Here is a 23374-nt window from a genome sequence, read left to right on the forward strand (position 1 = left end):
CAATCTACTTGGAAATAAAAGATTTGGACGCTAAAACACAAATACTGCATAGATTTATAAAAAAAAAAACATAATAAAGACAACCAGGTAGAGGAATCTCCACTAGATAAGTCTCTTACATTCAGATACAATGTACTCAGAGCAGCAATACACACATACACACATTTGGAGGTCTTGAATTCAAAGGAAACTGAATTAATTTACAGTATTTAAAATACAAACAACTTTATACATAGTGCAATATATTTCTTGTAAAAAAAAAAAAAAAAAAAAAGCAGATTTCCGCACTTTCTACAGTTGAAAGCAATTTTCATCTGGAAGGCATCCACAAGAGTCCAGAAAATTGTTCAAACTAATGTCATATGTGCAAAGACAGCAAAAACTCCAGCAGTGATTAGAGTCAGAATTGGATAACTTTTCAGGAAGCTCCAGGCGGTTAGTCATTTGGACTGGTCTCTAGAAAAATATGTGAGTATATGCTGGATTTTCAGGAGACGGTCTTTTAATGACCTCATGGAAAGAACAGAGAGCTGATATCTGGGATCCACAGGTAACACAGCCAGGAGCCACCAGCACCAGGCTGGTCCACTTGGAGCAATCTGAAATTGGGAAGAGTTTCATCAGATTTGTTCTTGAGATTGTGAAATAAATAAAAACCACAGATTCAAAACGCCTAAAACAGCATACAAAAGTATTAACATAAAGAAGTCAGGGGTCTTCAACATATGACATTTTAATAAGCCTTCAGGTGCAAAAGAACAGTTGGACTCTTATTGGTTGCCATGGTCAATACCAATTTCTAAACATTGAAACCACATCATATAGAGCTATATAGTGCCATCTAGGGCATGGCAGGAGATGCTCAGCATGGCTGTCTTTATGCCCTGAAATTACATCCAACATGTACTTAAAGTATGTTCACAGTGTATACTGAGGGGTTAGGTATACAGTTAGTAATATATGGACTTAGAAGTATTACTTACTATGGGTTCCATATAACCAGTGTTTAGATTGTAATGAAATGGTAACTGATGTTCTATATTTGTGCACACATAACATTGCGTATCTTGCACTGGTCTGGAGTTACAACTGTATTTACAATAGGGATGTCACGATACCAGAATTTGAACTTCTATACCGATACTTCGTGTAGTATTGCGATACTCGATACCAAAACGATACTTTACCAACAATAATAATAAAAAAAGAAGAAGTTCTTCCATTTTCTGATGTGAGGCGCGTGGTGTGATGAATTTTGAACCTCCATGTGCCTCACATTAATAGTAATTAACCCCATCATGTTCCTCAGTCATAATGGACAACATGGGGTTAACATGTGAGGTACATGATGTTTTATTTTATTTTATAGCGGATCCAGTACTTTTACCGCAGCGGCTAGGTATTAAAGTTTTGTCCTTAAAAAGCCTGTACATACAAGGTGGTCAAATATCATGCAGTTTTTAGGGACCTTGGGCTGTCTGCCCATATATGGTATGTCCCTCGATCGCGTCACAGGGATTCCCCGTGACACAATCCAAAAGGTCATCCCCCCTTCTCATTTACCCCTTGCATGCTGCGGTCAGCTTTAATCGCAGCATTCAGGTGAATAATGACGAAGATGAGGTTTCTCTGATCTCCGCCGTTATAGCGGCTATTGCCTTGCTCTTGACAACAAATACGCACGCGGTCAGCATGAGGTAACGCGGCCGGCCCTGCACTAATGAGCGCAGGCACTGAAGACAGAACATGGGGGTGTTTAGCAGTGCGCCCACCATGTTCTGTCTAAAGTGCCGGCGGTCATTAGTGCAGCGCCGGCCGCGTTACATCATGCTGACCGTGCGCACACGTGTCAGGACTCAGGAGCGGTTCAATGGCTGTATCACACAGCTGCAGCCCCGCTCTCATACATTCATGTGTTACTTACTATACTCAGCTGTGCGGCCGCACAGCTTAGTATCGAAATACATGAAATAACGGTATCAAACAGTTTCAGGGTGCAATGTATCAAAACAGCATCAAAGTTTTGATGCATCGTGCAACCATAATTTACAACTCCGTTAGTTGCTACAGAAAACTGACAATTTGTCAGGCAATCCTGTAAAAAAAGTGGTTTCTCTAGGTGTCCTGAATTGTTGAGCAACGTTTATATTTCTAGATGTCCTCACAGAAGACAAGAAAGGCAGAATTGCGTCCTATAATCAACTTCCATCTAACGTTTATGGTCAGTAATCAGTACTTGTCTACACAAAGCTGTCTGCCACATACCTGTATATTGTCCTCTCTCCCAGGCATGGAGCCAAAATGATGAAGGATCTGGCTTCGAAACCTGTACCGGAGGTTCTGAAACCAGCGACAAGCCTGAGTGTAGACAGCATCATGAAGTTCTCGGAGCTGTTGCAGTTCTTCTTCACCAACCTGTCCATACAATTAAGATAAAGATAAGATTGTGTTTGACTCTTTTTATATCCGCAAATTAAAAATGATTGGTCTTGTAAAAGTGCATAACACACACGCGTTACTGGCATCAGTGATATCAAAAGAGAGAATTACCTGAGTGTCAGTCAAGTACTCAATGTCAGCGGTGGAATAACCATCTCTCATTCCTCGATTTAAAACCCGAAACCTTTTCCCTCCAATTGTATCAACCACTGACCGTCCATCAGGTAAGAAATGTACGTTCCGAATCTGTAGCATGCAACCATAATCTGCAAAGCTAAAAGGAGATGAATTCAATGTTAACCGGTTAAGGACTAGGCTGTTTTACAGCTAAAGGAGCAGAGAAAATGTTCACAATTTTGCTATGCGCTTCTTTAGATGACTATAACTCTGCATGTGAATAAAGTTAATCTTTGAATTTTACACTCTTTTTAAAGGACAGATAGGGCTTTGTTTTAGTGGCATTTGTCAGTATACATCATTTTTATTTTTTGCTCTAAAGTGGGCAAAATTGGGAAAAAAATTCAAGAATTTAGCAATTGCGTCAGTTTATGCTAGCATTTTTCACACACAGTAAGGACCACGGACAAAATTCATCTCCTTTCACATTCTTCCACTTCTCCCGTGAATGGGGATACCAAATATGTGTGCCTTATTCACTGTGCGGGCATGTGCCAGGGCCTGGCATAAAAGGAGGCTTTTTGGCCTTTTCGGTCCAGGAATTCTGCACTTGATTTTATATCAGCATACTGTTTTCTGGGGGGCGTAATGCTGCTGAAACATTAGAAACACCCCATAAATTACTTCATTCACACAAGTAGACCCCACAAGGTTTTCTTCAAGGGGTTTATTATATTTTTAGAAAGTCCAGTTTTCTTCTGAATGTTTCTTGAATAAGATGGAACAAAATAAAATTTGCATTTTTTGGGCAATAGTTTACTTGAGCATTTTTCACACACAGTATGGACCACGGACAAAATTCATCTCCTTTCACATTCTGCCACTTCTCCTGTGCATGGGGATACCAAATATGTGGGCCTTATTTATCACATAGAGAAGTAGGAGGGCGGACGATAGAAGAAGCTTATTTCACAAATCGCTTTTTTTCAAAGATGGTTTTACAAAACTCAGAGTTTCTATTACACTTCCAAAATATCTGCTCTTGAAGCAGAAATCCCAAAATATTCATCTAGGGGTATAATGGGAATTTATTATTTTTGCTTCTTAATATAAGAAATTGCAGGTTTATGCAAATGGGGCTATTCAGCAGATGAACTTTAGAAAACATGCAAACATGACATCCTCCCCCCACCCATTCCCTCCCTCACCCTTGGAGTAAAATCAGGGGAAAAATAAAAACGTAATGTAGGGCAAATATATTTTCAACGAATTAACTAAAATCTAATAATGCAGAACAGTGTGGTATTTTTTAAAACATGGCTCAATGCACAGGCCTGGTTGTGAGGGACATGAGGGACAGAAATATCGGGAATCTTTGCGGTGCCCGTCTTTTCTGCAGACGCGGCACTTTTTCTGGGGGTTGCTTCTGGTTGGTGTTGGGGGAATCCGACTAATGAAATGTCTTTCAGTCAGTCGCGTGACATCCTCAGACTCGGGGCATTCTCGGGTGTCCTGAACGTCAAATATGAGGCCTTCAATAATTTTTTCCTGGAAATCCAGGTATGTGTCTCTGCCTCTGTTTTTTTTTTGTAGAGCACAAATGAGTTGTGGATTTGCCACCTGTAACAAATAAATGGCCACTTTTTTGTACCAGGTTTTAGTTTTGCGTTTTACTAAATAGGGCTGTAAAACCTGGTCGCTTAAATCCACCCCCCCCATGTACTTGTTATATTCGGACACGCTCACTGGTGTGTGCTTGTCCGATGTTGCCCTTCTTTCCCTCACTGCCACTGTTCCTGCGGTATGAATCGTGCTTAGCACATACACGTCTTTGCGATCCCTGAACTTGACCGCCAGCAATTCCTCAGATGCATAAGCACAGGAGTCCCCCTTTACCATGCGCTTCCCCACTAACTGCTGCGGCAAACCAATTCGGTTTTTGCGCATGGTACCACATGCCCCAGTCCTTGCAGCATGCAAATGCCTAAACAGGGGCACACTAGAAAAAAAATTGTCGCAGTACAGGTGGTACCCCTTGTGAAGCAGAGGCTGCATTATCTCCCACACAATTTTGCTGCTGGTGGAAAGATCAGGGGGGCATCCAGGAACATTTATTGAGCGGTCCCGCCCTTCATAAACCCTGAAGGCGGTGGTATATCCTGACCCGCTTTCACACAATTTGTAAAGCTTAACGCCATATCTTGCCCTTTTGGAAGGTAGATATTGGCGAAAGCTAAGTCTGCCATGAAAGTTGAGGAGGAATTCGTCCACACTTACATTCCGAGAGAAAGAGAATATATATATATACACACACACACACACACACACACTATCTACACAACCACTAACGAAAAAATAAACCGCTATTGAATATATAAGTAAAAAAATTATATATTTCCTTCCTGCCTACTCTAATAGTCTAGTAAAGATAGATGGATAGATTGTATAGATAGATAGAAATCTATCTAACAGAAAATGTTTTATAGTGTAACACTATTTTTTTGACACACAGTATTCTTCTGGCAGCAATTCTCTCTAAGTCTCTTCTCCTCACACTGAAACAATGTGTGAGGAGAAGTAAAGAGGCAGGAGATTTGCTGCCAGAAATGTCAAAATAAAAACAAATGTGATCACATGCTCAGGGACCATCAGATTGGGCAGAGTATCCGCGACCAGTGCCCAGAGCTCTTAGTAACATCGTGGGCACAGGGCTGTGTGCACGTGATTGCACACTATATATATATTTTTTTCTCAATTTTTTTTTTATTATTACAAATTTTTAACAAAGAAGACTTCCCAACCCCACCCGAATCCCCCCTGCTCACAAACAAAAGTCCTACAATGAATGTTAGCAATCTTCCAGCTCACCAGCAGTGCACACTAGATTTTACATTGAAATGCATGTGATCGATGTGATTAGTTGTCACAGCGATCACATGTTCAGGGACCAAAAGATTGGCCCCTGACACTCTGCCCAGTACCCAGGGCTATTAACAGCCCAGGCACAGGGCTATGTGCACGGGATCGCGCGTGCACACTTTCTGAAGTGCCATTGTAATTAGTCTATACGGCGGACTTCAGAGACCATCACCGGTGGCCGTAAAAACACAGCTAGCGGTCAGGAACCTGTTAAACAGTCTACACTGGTGGCAGGGTAGTCCACACTGCTTGGGGTAGATTTCTTCAGCATCACATATTCACACTATATTATGTCGGACATATATGTTTATCTGCGGATATTCAGCATGCCTATGAGTCACAGATCTGCTGTGGAACTTTGCTGTAGATTTCACTCTTTGAAATGCAAATCTACAGCAGAAAATTTCCGCTACATTTTTGGACTACAGTAAATGATGACAGCAGCCACATTTTATGAAATCCCATTTACACAGTGTAATAGATAAACCAGGCAGTTTTTCCTGGGAATACAGATGCATGCTATAGGTGATATAAAAGTGTATAGTGCGCTCCTTGTCCTAGAATGGTTTCTTTACAGGGGTTGACCAGTTTCGAATACCCATTTTCATAGACACTATTAGGGAATTCTGAGTTAATAGAGGGGGTCCTCCAGTTTAGGATCAAAGTGGTGAGTGGTTACAGAGGGTCTCTCACTCTGGAGGATGTGTCTTGTCCAGCATGACACAGGCAACCCATTGATTTGAATGAGCACTGTGTAATGCTTAGTTTCTCCTGTGGTGGTGCTGCAGGGAAATGAAACACTTACAGATGTGCCCTCACTTAACTGATCTATAAACACGACATATCCCGAGATGTGTGGCCAACCATAGACTCCCATTTATACTTTTACTGGAAGGAACAAGATTGTATTGAATTGGTATCATAAATTGTACAATTTAATGCAATTCAAAAAAAGTTAAGGGTGGACACATCTGTATTGCCAGGTTTCCCCACGGATTACAGCTCATCACTCTAGCAGGGGAACACTTTACTAGTGTAGGAATTGTCCAAAGTGGGGAACCCCTTTAAAGAAAACCCTGACTGCAACGCAAATCATGGCAAAAACAGTATATTCGTATGTGTGTATGTGTAGACACACGTCAGATTATGGTGTTTTTTTTTTGTTTTTTTTTAGATACAGCAATTATTTATTTTAATCACCTCTTCTCTGGATCACTGATGCACATTCCGAATTGCTTTGTGCCGGTTTCCACACATCTCCGAATCATAAGTCGATATCGGGGTTCAAATACATGAAGAGGACAAGGCACGGTAGGGTAAGCCATTGTGCATACAAACATAGGCACATTTTTTGTTAGGCTATATTGGAGAAAATAAAAAAATAAAAATAGTTGGTAAATATTTTTAGCTGATATATCAAGTTATTAAAGTGTAACTAAACGTTCAATAAAAACGTGATATTTTTAAAAAACATATTGCATGTTGTCACACTAACGTATAACAAAACAAATAAATGCATAATAAAACAAGCAATTCTACAGGTTTTAACCATATCAAATCAGTACGAATTGGCCTTGACCCCTCTGAGTGGTGAAGCTACTATGTCTGTGCCAAGAAGCAGTGGCGGGGAGGGCAATCCAGTGTTTTCCCACAGAACACAAACATCCAGAACACATTTTAAAGGGGGTACAAATCAACGCTTTAGCTCGCCAGATACTATTGTACGCCATATACATTGGATTCTTATTAACGTATAAGAAATATGGAAGAGCCCTGTGATTCCTCTTCATCTGGTTAAGACTAAATGGAATTGGATTATGGTGAATAATCAACTACACTGTATGGTCTCAGATAAGGAAGAACTCTTCCTTCAAGTTTGGCAGCCGTGGCTCAGATACCTAGGGACGATCTCTTAGGTTTATTTTGCCTCTAGGATACTCGACCCTCATTCTCTTCCCCCCCCCCCTTCTGTATCCACTCCCCCTCTTTTCTCTTGACGTATAGCAATATTTGGTATATATTTGCCTGTTACAGTTCGATTTATGCAAATTGGGAAGAAAAAGCTGCTCCTCTGAACGGGCGCTCAGGTGTGAATTGTACTAGTATCCTCACAAAATCGTCAGGGTTTATTTCAACGATTTTATTCGATATACTGTGTTGAAACACCCAGATATGTAAGCTGGGCGGAGTACATCAGGGTTGGACAGGCGGGGTGAGGGTTCATCATGGGCGTTTCAACACAGTATATCGAATAAAATCGTTGAAATAAACCCTGACGATTTTGTGAGGATACTAGTACAATTCACACCTGAGCGCCCGTTCAGAGGAGCAGCTTTTTCTTCCCAATTTGCGTTACTTCAAAACCGCGAGGAGAGGAGTTCCGGATACGAATTCACCCCATGCGGTTAAGGCTCCAGAGGCAAGCACAGTGTGATCGAGCGTGTACAAGCTACAAAGCCAAGTTGTGCTGGTGACAATGCACAACTCACTAAGGTGAGCTCCATTCATAAAGCTACTTTCTATCCTACAAATATCAGAACGATATCACCTTAGAGGAGCGCCGTTTTCTCTCTTTTTTATCCCCCCTTTTTTTCTTAAGAAGTTCGATTTATGGGGACTGCTCCCGGCTTGTATTGGTTACCGTATGTTTGTTATTTGAAAACCTTCAATAAAAATTATTGAAACAAAAAGTATAAGAAATATAATTACTCTGATAGTTCAACAGTTTCCTCTTCATGAAGTCTTTTCCTCTCAGACAGCTCTTCGGGGAGATATTGATTAATTATTTCTTCCAATAAGGTCGTCACATTGTAGGTTCTGCGTGCTAGATACTAAGAGTAAAGAAATCATGTCTTACAAGAAGTCCACAAAATAAACACTGGGCCCCAAGCTTAAAATTGGGTAGAAGAGGGTCCTAAACTCTGATAAGTACTGTGAGCTCCTCCTGTGGCAAACCTCTACAACTCTTAATGAGGCTGCCAACAAATCTCGAAATTAGTCTTTCCAAGGAGATCTGGCTCGTCAAGCTACAGAATTGTGTGTTACAACCAAAACGTGTCAGTGCTGTAGGACGCATACAAAAGCTGAAAATGATAACCTCTCGGGGGACTCCCTTTTAGAGACCAACAAAGTGCAGAATTAGGAGAGGCTTCTCATTAAATCGGCCCTTTGTAAGAGTTCTTTTATATGGGCTGTAAAGGAAAAAAAAAAAAAAAAGCGCGCAGATCAAGCTCGTTGATTGGCGCTCGTTTGCTCCTAAGGAGCAATGATTGGTTATGCTTGGGGGCGTTAGATCGTTAATATGATTGTTCGTCCCCATACATTTTCATTGTGTCAGGAGCATATCTCCCGGTTTATACTCGTAAAACACAAAAACAAGCAGAACAGCCGACGAACGAGCGTTTGCCCTTTCATTGGCTGATCTTTGTACTATTTACACAGGGCAATGATCGGGAACGAGCGTTTTCCCACATTCATTGACCGATGTAAAAGGGCCTTAAACAGGCTCTGTCACCAGATTATAAATGCCCTATCTCCTACATAATCTGATCGGCGCTGTAATGTAGATAACAGCAGTGGTTTTTATTTTGAAAAAATAATAATTTTTGCCCAAGTTATGAGCAATTTTAGATTTATGCTAATTACTTTCTTAATGCCCAACTGGGCGTTTTTTAACTTTTGACTAAGTGGGCGTTGTAAAGAGAAGTGTATGACGCAGACCAATCAGCTTCATACACTTCTCTCTATTCATACTCAGCACAGCGTGATTTAGCGAGATCATGCTGTGCGGTCACATACACCCACATTAACTTTACTGAAGTGTCTTGAGAGTGAATAGACATCACCTCCAGACAGGACGTGATGTCTATTCACAATCCCAACACTTCGGTAAAGTTTGTGTGGGACTTAATAGCTGCACAGCGTGATCACGCGAGATCACACTACTGCTGTAATTCATAGCGTGATCAAGCGGATTGGTCAGCGTCATACACTCCTCTTTACAACGCCCACTTGGTCAAAAGTTAAAAAACGTCCAGTTGGGCATTAAGAAAGTAATTCGCATAAAACTGAAATTGCTCATAACTTCATCAAAAATTATCTTTTTTCAAAATAAAAAAACACTGCTGTTATCTACATTACAGCGGCGATCACCTTATGTAGGAGATATAATGTGGTGACAGAGCCTCTTTAAGGGTGAAGCAAACTATTACAACTACTTGTAGTCAAAAGAACTGGTCTGCTCTTGTAAAATTCCACATTATAATGCAGTACATTGTGAAGACTATCAAACTTTTGGGATTACTGAATGCTGTATTAACAGAATTGTAATGTATCATAATTACAAGAATTAGACATGAATAGTATGCATTATGGACTAGACCCTCCTCCCAGATATCAGTACAGAGCCATACATCCACAGATCTGAATGGAGATAGGATTACCATTAAATGACTCACCTCTGTTAAGCTCTGCTTACATAAGGGACATTGAGGTGTGTGATCCAAACAGCGCTCCAAGCAGTTCTTGCAGAAGGTGTGTCCACAAGGTGTGGTAACTGGCTCATAAAATAACCTGCAAAGATAATAGATTTATAATCCACTGGGTCCATACAAAACATTCATACCAATCTTTAAAATCCCTATCAATGCTTTTTGCATCACTTTGACACTCTATATATCAAGCATCAATTTAAAATAAATACAAACTAATAAACATGTTAAAGAGGAACTCTCACCACCTTTATGTTGCCCTGTGAGGGCAGTAAAAGGTAGTGACAGGCACGGACTTCAGTGTTGAGAGACTTCTGTCTGCCCGTGGTGTTGGTTTTTTCTGAAATGTACACTTTATTCGCTGAAGCACCTTCATGGCGCTGTTTTGAAGGAGTCCTCGATATTCATGAGGGGCTACTATCCCCACTGCTGATTGACAGCTTTCTTTGTATACACAGTAATGGGGAATGAACTGGGCGGGGGTTAGTGGCAGGTGGTGACAGATAGATTCCATTAGAAGATCGCAATACCCCTTTAAAAGTGATGACATATCACTAGGATGATTTAGGCTTCGTTCATTTCTGCGCTAGGGTCCCGTTCCGACTGAGCTTTCCGTCGGAACGGGACCCTGACTGACACAAACGGAAACCAATGGTGACTGATCCGGTGCCAATGGTTTTCGTTTGTCTCCGTTGTGCAAGGGTTCTGTCGTTTTGACAGAATCAATAGCACAGTCGACTAAGCTATTGATTCTGGCAAAATGACGGAACCCCTGCACAACGGAGGCGACACCATTGAAATCAATAGTGATGGAAACGAAAACCTTTGGTCTCCGTTTGTGTCAGTCAGGGTCACGTTCCGACGGAACGTTGGAACTAGACCCTAGCGCAGATGTGAACGAAGCCTTAAGAGCTGCATCTCCATTATTTTTCCCTGCACAGCGGGTGGCCGGAGTGCCATTGTGCAAGGAAAACCAACGAGGGGGACGCAGCATTAAATCAGGGTTGTGGCCCAGTTATATAGTTGGAGATCCCAAAGGACAAATCCCTATCGATCATAAGGGGATGGCATTTCCTAGCGATAAGCCATCACTTTACAAAAAAAAAAAAAAAAAAGTCTGTTTTTCCCCGGAAACAGTGCAACGCTTCTCCAGCTCAGTCCAATTCACTAGAATGGAGCGGAGCTGCAATGACATACACAGCTCAACAGAACTTATCTGAGTGATATCCAAGTGCTGCAAAACCGTTACTAACCTCATGCAAAGGGAGCACTCAAAGTCATTTCCATCAATCAGCTCACGTAGGATGGATTGGTCTGCTATTGAATTGGAGGGGTCATCATCAGAGGTTTCTAAAACAGAACAGAAATTATTGCTATTGGCTGAATTTTTTTAATTCACAGGCTGTGGTAATCTATATCTTAAGAGATAAATATAAATAAAATAAATCCTGACACTTCGCGAAAACAATCCGAACACTACAGCACAGGAAGCATAATCTCGCGAGATTACGCTGTGAACGGTCATTTCAAACGAGATTACGCTTCCTGTGCTGTAGTGTCGGGATTGTATTAGCGAAGTATCAGGAATCTGAATACACATGACGTCCTGGCTGGAGGTTATGTATATTCATTCTCAGGACACTGCAGTAATGTTAGTGTGTGTGTATGTGGCTGCACATAACGATATAACTATATCGCTAGTGCAGTGTAAATGAATGGGGAGAAGTGTATGATGCTGATTGGTCACTGATTGGTCAGCGTCATACACTCCTTTGTACAACGCCCACTTGGCCAAAAAGTAAAACACGCCCAGTTGTCCATTGAGAAACTCATTAGCATAAAGCTAATATAGGTCATAACTCCGTCAAAAATTATTATTTTTCTAAATAAAAAACACTGTTGTAATCTACATTACAGCGCCGATCACATCATGTACAAGATAGGGCACTTTTATTAAAAATTTTGTTTAGTTTTTCCAACACAGCTTCTATATAATCCTGTATACATAGAAGCCGTATCGTTTCCTACAAGCCAATTCAGTCAGTTCAGCTGAAGGAGGGAAATAAATTATAGTGCCATTATTCACGGCAGAGTTCTTACCTCCATGCCTTAAATGCTTCTTCCGACCATCACATATATTTGCATCTTGTTCAGAAAGGGAGAACTTTCTTTTGAGCAGCATGCCATTTTCCTGGCTTGATAAGAGGGGCTCTGAAGCGACCCTTTTCAAACCTTCCTTAGCATTAGTCTTCTCCTCAAAATGTAGAACATGCACAGACTGTGTGCGCTGCAAGCCACTACCGATCGGGCTCTTTATTTGTTTTGGCGTGTTCCCATCCTGCAAATGAACACAAAATTAGTCAAATAGGTACAAGGTTCAACTTGCCCCCATAAAATTAAATCGTTTTAATTACAGGAAGGGTGATATATTGAGGAAATCCCAAAAGATGAAATCTATCTATGCACCCTCTGGGTTTCATTTGTTAAAACTATGTACCAGAAAAACTTTGTCGCCCATAGCAACCAATCCCTTTTCAACTTTTATTTTTCCGAACCAGTCTAAGATGTGAAAAGCTGAAGCTCTGACAGGTCGCTACAGACAACTGTAGTATATAATTCAACATCACTAATGTCTTACACGTCAGCCCAATAAAGCAGTAAAAAGAAGACTATGGGCGTACAATGAGCCACATTTCTGAAAGTTACCTGTTCCAGACTTGTGTGCAAATGATTTGTAGTTTCTTTTCTATCTGATCCTAATACAAAAGGTTTCAAAGGCAAATTTGGCAAAGGTTTGATTTCAAGATCTTTCAGAATACTTTCTACGGTCTCTGGGACAGGAAAAAGGAAGTCACGTAGAATCTGCAATTAAGGAATTACAAGAAACTTCAGCACAATTCTCTAGGACCTTTAATAAAAGACCAATGCAGCATTTACAGCTACACAATATTGGATTAGATCTGCTTCGTAGTATTCTTTATAGTAGCTCTTTTCATTGGTAAATATGGCCGCCATATTACACATAAAAACTTGAACAATCTCCTATGTATATAAGTTCATCGACCCAGAAAGATCTAGCAATCCAACAATTGTTCTGTATAAATGGATCTTTACAAGAGGAACAAAAATGATGTGTAGAAAAGGCAGATCCAGCACTCGAATGTATAAAAAATTCGATTTTTATTTAGGTCATTTAAAAACAGGGATAAAACAAAAATCCCGGGACCACGCTTACGCGTTTCAGACCACTGGGGTCCTTAATCATAGCTTAGGAAGTCATTACGAACACTTAACTGGATCTCAATAGGAACCTCTTTCTGTAAGGGCCTGTTCACATTACGTTTGGCTAGCCTTTACATTTGCGTGACATTCCTTTACAACAATTTGCATATCAGCCATCCTCAACCATGATTGGGCTGCGTGCGTTTACATCTGTGTTGGTTCCGTTCTAGCGTACCCGTCAGAGGACCACAAGAAAGGAAGTTAACGTTTCCGTCAAAAAACCTATTGATTCAATGGGTTTTGTTTTTGCATCAGTTGTGCACCGTTAGGCGGTGTTCACATCAGTGTTGGTTTCCGTTGAGGGGTTCCGTCGGGGGAACCCCTCAACAGAAAGGCAAACGGAAACCATAGCTTCCGTTTGCATCACCATTGATCTCATTGGTGACGGATAGTTTGCTAATGGTTTCCTTTTGTCACCATTGTGAAAAAGTTCAGGTTTTTGTTGACGGAATCAATAGCGCAGTCGATTCCTTCAAAAAAACGGAAACCATAAGCAACACCATTGAAATCAATGGTAATGCAAACGGAACCTATGGTTTACGTTTGCCTTTCCGTTGAGGGGTTCCTCTGACGGAAAGGTCCGACGGAACCCTTCAACGGAAACCAACGCTGATGTGAACAGGCCCTAAGAATCCGTTCTGCCAGATTTCAGTTTTTTTTGACAGAAGAAATACCGTAGTCTGCTGCGCTATTGTTAATGTCAAAAAATTACGGAAACCTGACAGAAATGAGCTTTCCATTTTGTTTTTTTTTAACATTGAAGTCAATGGATGACTGATGCAAACTGATATGCCATCCATTTGGAACAGTTATGCATTAAGTTTAAAGGATTAGGTTTTTTTCAGCACATGCGCAGACTAAAAATGAAAGCAAGAAAGATGCAAAGATAAAAACAGATCCGTTCTAACGGATGACAAACTGACACAAACTGAAAGAAAAGGGTCAGATTGTTTGACGGATCCGGTTAACTGGAACGGAAGGTAAAATATGTTTGTTTTTGACGGGTCAGTCTGTCAGTTCTTTTTTAATTTCAATGGATCCGCTAAAACGGATGCCACAACGCAGATGTGAACGAAGCCTTATAGAGGTTTCAGATCCAATAAAAGTCAGGAAATCCTTCTGGAGACATGGACAGGGCTTGCACAAGCTTACTTTCTGAACCGTAAAAGCCTCAGCCCCGCAGATGACTTTAGGTTCAATATTACTCATGGACTATTCTGAGGGATGCTGGAAATGGTTTGTTCTAGTGTTAGTGTTTTTATAATAAAGGAATTTCACTTTAATATAAATTGAAATGAATAAAGTCTTACATAAATGCAAAGACGACAGCAATTTGCAGGGCTCAACCAATATTAAAGACATTCAGTTCACTATGACATGAGAAACAAAGCCACAGCCTCAGAGGCAGGAAAGGAGAAGCAAGTAGCAGTAAACACTTGAAGCAGATCAGGCCGCATTATAAAGTTATAAACCGTATACACAACACACCAAACAGATGTGGTAACGCGGAAGTAGGAGCAGCCAGCGGGAAGGTTAGGGCCTAGTTCAGTTTTTGGCCCTGTTTTTGACGCAGAAACCGCGCCAAGAAGTGACCGAAATAGTCTCCCATTGATTTCAGTCTCTTTTCCCTCGAGCGGAAAAACAAGCGCTCGCGGGAAAAAGCAGCATCTTGCTCTTTCTTCAGGAGTTTCGGTCTCTAACCTCCCATTGATATCAATGGGAGGCAGAGAAAGTTATTTTCGTGTCATGGAAAATAGCGTGGAGGTAGGTCAAAATCTGCCTCAAAATTCCTGAAGGAATTTTGAGGCAGATTTTTCTGCCTTAAAAAAAACTGTGTGTGAACATACCCTTCACTGCTGCGGCCTTAGAAATGATAAAGTAATGTGTTGAGGTTGTGAATGGATTTCTTAACACTGGTTGATCTCTTATTAGCGCATATGATTATTCTGAACAGCAGATTTCCAGCAATGCTATAACTCACAAGATACATAGTAAAAGCCCAAATGATTACTGAATAGAGGGTATGAAGAAGTCAGAAAGTCAGATAAACAGCACACAATGCTCAGTTACCTTTTCGATCTCGTTCCTGGCAGATGTAAACTCCTCATCTAAAGCCAGGCACTGCAGATAAAACGTTAAGGTTTCATACAGATTCCCAGTCTCCTGCAGTACTTTGGCTTTCCTGAAGTACACCTATGGGGAGGGGGGGGGGTAACACAGTGTTCAGACAGTCATCTAACAAAACCGGATTCACAGTATGGAAGTACTGGCTACAAGTCGAGGCTACACACAGGATCTCATTGGGCAACATCTGGAGAAACTTAGAATTGTCTCTTTAAAAATACCTAAATACATGAGATCAAAGACGGGTATAAAGAAGAACGTCAACTTTTTTGGACAATGATTGATAGAAAAACAACGGGCATTGCAAATGATCTTCAATATTTCCTATGTGAAAAATGCATCTTCCGTATCCCTGATCTGGATGAGGAGTGGAAGGAGGTAGAACTGTCATTTTTTGCTTCTGTTACTAGTCCGAGAGATTTTCTGATACAATCTCGGTTTCTACGTCAGATTTACTATACACCAGTTAGACTCCAGAGGATTTGGATGCTGTCCTCGGATAGCTGTTTTAGATGCCATGTTTGGAAGTAGGTACATATATACACTGTGTATGGCTGTGTCTCAGGATTGCACCCTTTTTATGGAGGTTGTAGAATTTCTTCATACCCACTTTGAATCTCCGAGGCTCCTTGCCCCTCTGGTGTATCTTTTGGGTATTATAAATGATGTCGTACAGAATTACTATGAAAAAAATGTTTTTACGTTTTTGTTCTATCCTGCGCTATAACAATTGTGATTATGGCGTGGAAGACCACGGAGGGCCCTAGTTTGGCTCACCGGAAGCAAATGGTGAATAAATATGTACCCATGTATCGTAAATTATATTTAAACAGAAATTGTCCCGATAAATTTGATAAGATCTGGTCCAGATGGTTGGAGACATCCGAATCTGCAGTTTAAAAGGTGTGTGGAGGGGGGGGGGGGGGGAGGAATTGGGTAGAATGGGGCATGGGATGAATGTGGTGTGAATGTTGTTTTCTTGTGAGGCATTGCAAGGGCACACTTCACTATTCCGAATTCATTGGGGAGGCATGTTCTGTATGTGCTACATCTCCTCTGATCATATTCTTGCAGTATAGTGCCTACCAGATGCCGTGTCATTTGTCTTGTTTCTATGGTTTTATTTACTGTACTTGTTTGTACTGTAACAAATTGTAAGAGTTATGGAAAATAATCTTCCGTTGTTGAACACATGAACATTCTGATGACAAGTCATTTATACATCATTCATCTTGCAATGTGCATTTAACCACTTAATGACAAGGCCTGAAAAGGCGTTTTCCCATAATCAATATTTATCACCTAATATCTGATCGATGGGGGTCCGACCACCAGGACTCCCACCGATCCAGAGAACGGGCTAACCTTGCTGTTCTTGGGAGCCCCATGTGAATAGAGGAGTACTGCACATGCTCGGCTACCGCTCCTTTTATTTCTATGGAGCTGCCGGAGGTAGGGCTCCCAGAAACAGCAAGGTAAGCCCGTTCTCGTGATCGGTGGGAGTCTTACCGGTCGGACCCCCACCGATCAGATATTTATCACCTAGCCTGTAGATAAGTGATAAATATTGATTATGGGAGAACCCCTTTAATGACTAGCAAATTTATGTAGTTTTTGCCTCTCTGCCTTTCAGCACCCATAACGTTTTTATTTTTTCTTTAGGAGGCCACGTCATATTCATGCCAAGAAAATTAACATCTTAAAGTGAAGAAAACTCAGCATAATGTAATCCAAAACAATATATCTATGTATTTTTGTTGTCATTACCTCTGGCCAGTTGCGTTGCTTGGAGAGGGCAAAGTCCAGTTCCTCATGAGCTTTCCCATATTCAAATAGTGCAGCATAGGACTCTGCTCTGTAAACACGTAGTATCAAGTCATTGGGATCTGCAGGGGTGAAACATTGAAGACACATGAATAAACATGAAGAACTGTGCCAATATTCCAAGTGAATCCGCATTTACCCAAGAAACGACAGGGTACACAATGGCTCATAATTAACTTAAAGAGGCTCTGTCACCAGATTTTCAAACCCCTATCTCGTATTGCAGTAGATCGGCGCTGCAATGTAGATTACAGTAACGTTTTTATTTTTTTTAAAACGAGCATTTTTGGCCAAGTTATGAGCATTTTTATATTTATGCAAATGAGCCTTTCTTATGTACAACTGGGCGTGTTTAAAGTTAAGTACAACTGGGCGTGTATTGTGTTCGTTACATCGGGGCGTTTTTACTTGTTTTACTAGCTGGGCGTTGTGAATAGAAGTGTATGATACTGACGAATGAGCATCATCCACTTCTCTTCGTTAACACCCAGCTTCTGGCAGTGACACGATGCAGGACATGGGGCAGGAAGTGACGTCACAGTGTGATCCTGCGAGGACACGCTGTGTCTGTGCACTGCCAGAAGCTGGGTGGTAACGAAGAGAAGTGGATGATGCTGATTCGTCAGCATCATACACTCCCATTCACAACGCCCAGCTAGTAAAACAAGTAAAAACGCCCAGATGTTACACACACAATACACGCCCAGTTGTACTTAACTTTAAACACGCCCACTTGTACTTAAGAAAGGCTCATTTGCATAAATATAAAAATGCTCATAACTTGGCCAAAAATGCTCGTTTTTGAAAAATAAAACCGTTACTGTAATCTACATTGCAGCGCCGATCTGCTGCAATAGGAGATAGGGGTTTGAAAATCTGGTGACAGCCTCTTTAAAAGGGGTTTTCTGGGAAGCGAGTTTTATTCTTAGGTGCTGCAAATGAAATAAAACACAAAAAGCACTGCTTACCTATCCTTGCTCCTGATGATCCAGCGATGTAGCGCCAGAGGCAGTAGTCCTGGTTTACATGCACGTAGCATGTGACTGCTAAAGCCAATCACAGGACCCAGCGACCAAATGTGGCATTACGATTTGTCACTAGAGAGCCACGCCGAGGCCTGTGATCGGCTGCAGTGGTTACATGCTACAGGAACCGGGACTGCCGCCAGAACAACAAAGCTGAATCGCTGGGGGAAAGGATAGGCAAGTATTGTTAATTGTTTTATTTATTTCATTTGCAGCCTCTAAGAAAAAAAAAAAAAAAAAAGTGTTCACTTCCCAGATAACCCCTTTAGTACCAGCTGGTTGGAACATTAAAATCCTGTTCATATAGATTCTATACAGTACTTTTTTTTTTTTTAATATATAGTTCTTTTTATAAGCAAGGTTATAACACCTGTGTTCGGCTTTCCATCGTTCTGCTCCGCCAGAGGAGCAGAACATTGGAAATACCGGAAGCGACGGTTCCGTTGCAAGACGGACACCCCCGGCAGCTGACTAAACCCATTGACTTTTACTGTAAACATTGGACAAGAATGCTGCACTATTGTTTCCGGTATTTTCAGCCGGATCTGTGACGAAGGGCCCCTAACGGAGTCCAAAAACTGTAGTACAATCTACGAGAGTCTGCAAGGAAAATGTTTTTTTGCGTTGATTTTTTTCCCCTCTTGTACAACATGTCAATCAGAGACATATCAGTGGGGGTCCAGCAGGTAGGACATCCGGAATTAGGTGGTGCCATTCCATTTTTACTGGTGTAGCAGCTCTACAAGGTATACATGGAGTGGTCTTACTCCCCAGATATAATGAAGGGTTATGGAAATCAGCAAGACCACTTATCCTTGTTTCCGACATAGGTGGGCATCCTAGCTGATGGTCTCCCACCCATATAACTTTAATAAAATGTCAGAACAGTTTGTTACCCCAACGAAAAATGGCACGGACCGTGTCCCTTTAAATAATTACAACCAGAATGTAAAACAAAAAGACTGATGCACTAAATACTTTTCACACCTATTGAAAGCATACAATGAAACAGAGTGTGTTATACACAAGTGCACACACACACACACACACACACACAATGCCCGTCCCCCTCCTCTGCAGCCCCGGGTGCTAGTTATATAACATATGACATCACAAGAAGCCTGTTTCATAACCAGAAGTCATGTGACCACAAGAGGCGTCTCCATCCCAGAATGTTGCACGCTTTCTAACCTGACGCTTCTTATCAGATTTCTTATTGACTGTACCAGGACTCCTAAACTCCTTTCATTGGGCACAACAGTCATCCTATTTATATATGGTCACTGTACACACAAGATGCAGCACAAAAAAAAATAGCAGATTACAGCCAGTTGTATGTCCATGCAGTGTGAACTGTGTATATACCCCATCAGCATCATATGTCACCACATTGTGCACCTCAAATATTATGCATATACATTTGATTGTGTCCAGTGATAGATGTGATAGCCGAATAGCCACCGTTTACTCCGTTGTCTACATGTGATATACGAATGATTGCACCGTGCACTTTACATTCAGGTCTATACACGGGTTATATTCTAGATCGCACCGTGCACTTTACATTCAGGTCTATACACGGGTTATATTCTAGATCGCACCGTGCACTTTACATTCAGGTCTATACACGAGTTATATTCTAGATCGCACCGTGCACTTTACATTCAGGTCTATACACGAGTTATATTCTAGATCGCACCGTGCACTTTACATTCAGGTCTATACACGAGTAATATTCTAGATCGCACCGAGCACTTTACATTCAGGTCTATACACGAGTTATATTCTAGATCGCACCGTGCACTTTACATTCAGGTCTATCCACGAGTTATATTCTAGATCGCACCGTGCACTTTACATTCAGGTCTATACACGAGTTATATTCTAGATCGCACCGTGCACTTTACATTCAGGTCTATACACGGGTTATATTCTAGATCGCACCGTGCACTTTACATTCAGGTCTATACACGAGTTATATTATAGATCGCACCGTGCACTTTACATTCAGGTCTATACACGAGTTATATTGTAGATCGCACCGTGCACTTTACATTCAGGTCTATACACGAGTTATATTCTAGATCGCACCGTGCACTTTACATTCAGGTCTATACACGAGTTATATTCTAGATCACACCGTGCACTTTACATTCAGGTCTATACACGGGTTATATTAAAGATCGCACCGTGCACTTTACATTCAGGTCTATACACGGGTTATATTCTAGATCGCACCGTGCACTTTACATTCAGGTCTATACACGAGTTATATTCTAGATCGCACCGTGCACTTTACATTCAGGTCTATACACGAGTTATATTCTAGATCACACCGTGCACTTTACATTCAGGTCTATACACGGGTTATATTAAAGATCGCACCGTGCACTTTACATTCAGGTCTATACACGGGTTATATTCTAGATCGCACCGTGCACTTTACATTCAGGTCTATACACGGGTTATATTCTAGATCGCACCGTGCACTTTACATTCAGGTCTATACACGGGTTATATTAAAGATCGCACCGTGCACTTTACATTCAGGTCTATACACGGGTTATATTCTAGATCGCACCGTGCACTTTACATTCAGGTCTATACACGGGTTATATTAAAGATCGCACCGTGCACTTTACATTCAGGTCTATACACGAGTTATATTGTCGACTGCACCACATATTTTATTTTGGTTACTCTGTATAACCTGTAGTAATACTGCTCGCTCAGTGCACTAGATCAAGCTGAATAGCATGTATTGATCATCTGCATACTGCGTATTCATTATATGATTTGTGCGGAGTGTGAGCCAGTATTGTAGGTTATACTTGAAAAACATAAAAAATCTGCCCTGTGTGATCAAGGCCTAATACTAGTTTTCCCCTCCACATTCTCCAGGTGATCTGCTTACTATGGAGAAGTGGTTGTCCAGTTGTCTTGTCCAACCTCTATTCTGATTCTATTTCATCTGGCTTTCTTGATATTGACAGGCAGAATAGGGTAGTATGCTGAACTATTTCACACAGTTAAAAAAACAAAACAAAACCGAAATATTTAGTTATAAGTCAACAGGATCTGTAACAACGCATACATCATGGATCCTTTGAGGAAGCACTCTGAGTTTGTGTTTTCCGCCCCCCGTTTGTAAATGTAATATCATGATGTGTAACTTACCTGGTGCTGTTTTTTATTGGCCTCCCGTGGGATCACATGATCTCCAGTCTGACACCTTGTATCCTACAGCATCTGATGTAGAAAGCAGAGGTCAAGCTATCCATGCAAGTCCTGCGTAGAGGGACTAACATCTGGTTTCTACAGTAGACGCTGTAGGATCTGTGTTGTCAGAGTACAGATTACGTGACCCCATGGCGGCCTGGAACAGAGCGGTGGCCCGTGGAATACAGCACCAGGTAGTCAACAAGCATCACTTACAAACATGGGGGGGGGGAGAGAAAACCCGGCTTCAGGTGCACATAGGATTGTCTCCCCATTTCCCCTCTATGAGACAATACAGGGGAAGTGCTCCTTCCAGCTGTCCAGAGCCCAAACAAGCAGTTTGAGGCTACATGCACACGTTGCGTAATTTGGTGCAGAAAATCTGCATCAAGACCGCAGACAATCGCAGGCAATTCCGCAGGTAAAATACACACTTAATGATGCATCTTTGAGGCGTATAACCGTCACCGCTATGGAAATATTCTGACCATTCTACAATGCGCAGGGCCTAAACAATACAAACACACAAGTGCATAGCCATGTTACAGCAATGCGATAAAACCAACACAAACCCAGTCATCAAATAGTAGTATTAAACAATACAAGATATAGAAAAGATGGAATGTTATTAAATAGTCTGACAGTGGTTAGCGCAGTGCCCCACATTTCTGGATATGGACACCTCAGCATTGAGAATAGAGGCCCAAATAAGACAGCGAGAAATACTAGCAAACTGCAGTAAAGGGGATATAAAGATAGCTATATCTCGATCTTACCCCCTCTGATCAGCTGACTGAAGGGGCTGTGACTCTACAGTTGGTAGTGGAAGTTCACTGCAACTCCGTTCCACGAATGAAAGGTTATAAAGCTTTCTATTATACTGTGTTCTTCAATTTCCAGATCTCGGCTTGCTGTCAATGAATGGGACAATTCTTGTTTACACCCTCAGAAAAGGTAACCTATCCAGATATACAGTATTGTTTCTGACAGCTGAGACAAACGTGTATCGGCCAGGAGTCCAGACTGGATACAATTGTACCAATTACTCAGCTGCAATATGTATTAGGTTTTCAGCCTCTGGATGTAAACAAGAATTTTCTCATTCACAGACAGCAAGAATAGATTTTAAAAATGGCAAGGAGTTGGGACACATTAGAAAGTTGTAGAACTCCACTTTAGAAAACCTATTTTCGTTTACCCTATTAGGAAGCGGAGTCAATAAAGTGGGGTTCCTCTTCAGGATCCTCATCTGTATAGAGTGGTTACAAAGAGCTTCTCTCCTCAAGGAGGACCTGTCCTGCACCACACAGACATCCAATTGCTCTGAAGGAGCACAGTGTGAGGGTTTGTTCACATGCAGTGACCAAAAATACGGAGCTGTTTTAAGGTGAAAACAGCTCCTGATTGACGTTTTTTTTAACAGCTCACGTTTTTCACAGCGTTTTTTTACAGCCGTTTTTCAATGGAGTCAATGAAAAACGCCTCCAAAAACGTCCAATGAAGTGTCCTGCACTTCTTTTGACAAGCCGTCATTTTACGCGCCGTATTTTGACAGCGACGCGTAAAATATAGGGTCGTGGGAACAGAACATCGTAAATCCCATTGAAAGCAATGGGCAGATGTTTGTAGGCGCATTAGGGGCGTTTTTTCAGGCGTAATTCGAGGAGTAAAATGCCCGAATTACGTCTGAAACCACTGCGTGTGAACATACCCTAATGCTTAATTTCCCCTGTGATGGCGCTGCAGGGAAACTTTACACCCAGATTCCCCTGAAGATTACAGCTAATCACTGGGGGTCCCAGCAGAGGGGCACTTTGTGATCAGCGTCAAGGGATTCATCTAACAAGTAGAGATTGTCCAAAGAGGAGAACCCCTTCACTTATTAACCCCTTAGAAGCCGCGTTCAATAGCGATCGCGGCTTCTTAGGGGTTGAA

At 41.4% G+C, this 23374-nt stretch overlaps 1 protein-coding gene across 1 annotated transcript in view; it reads right to left on the reverse strand.

Moving 5' to 3' along the window:
* Positions 1-263: 263 nt before the first annotated feature.
* LONRF1 (LON peptidase N-terminal domain and ring finger 1) overlaps positions 264-23374 on the reverse strand; it is a 28893-nt gene continuing 5782 nt past the window's right edge. Inside the window, exons 2-12 of the mRNA XM_075860011.1 lie at positions 17139-17257; positions 15318-15440; positions 12672-12827; positions 12066-12303; positions 11219-11315; positions 9933-10047; positions 8185-8306; positions 6676-6834; positions 2551-2713; positions 2266-2415; positions 264-599 (exon numbers count right to left, since the gene is read on the reverse strand). Coding sequence (XP_075716126.1) covers positions 441-599; positions 2266-2415; positions 2551-2713; positions 6676-6834; positions 8185-8306; positions 9933-10047; positions 11219-11315; positions 12066-12303; positions 12672-12827; positions 15318-15440; positions 17139-17257 — 1601 coding nt within the window. The 3' untranslated portion in view covers positions 264-440. The remainder of the gene's footprint in view (positions 600-2265; positions 2416-2550; positions 2714-6675; positions 6835-8184; positions 8307-9932; positions 10048-11218; positions 11316-12065; positions 12304-12671; positions 12828-15317; positions 15441-17138; positions 17258-23374) is intronic.

This window comes from Rhinoderma darwinii, chromosome 1 (assembly GCF_050947455.1).
Source record: "Rhinoderma darwinii isolate aRhiDar2 chromosome 1, aRhiDar2.hap1, whole genome shotgun sequence".
In the NCBI taxonomy this organism is placed as follows: domain Eukaryota; kingdom Metazoa; phylum Chordata; class Amphibia; order Anura; family Rhinodermatidae; genus Rhinoderma; species Rhinoderma darwinii.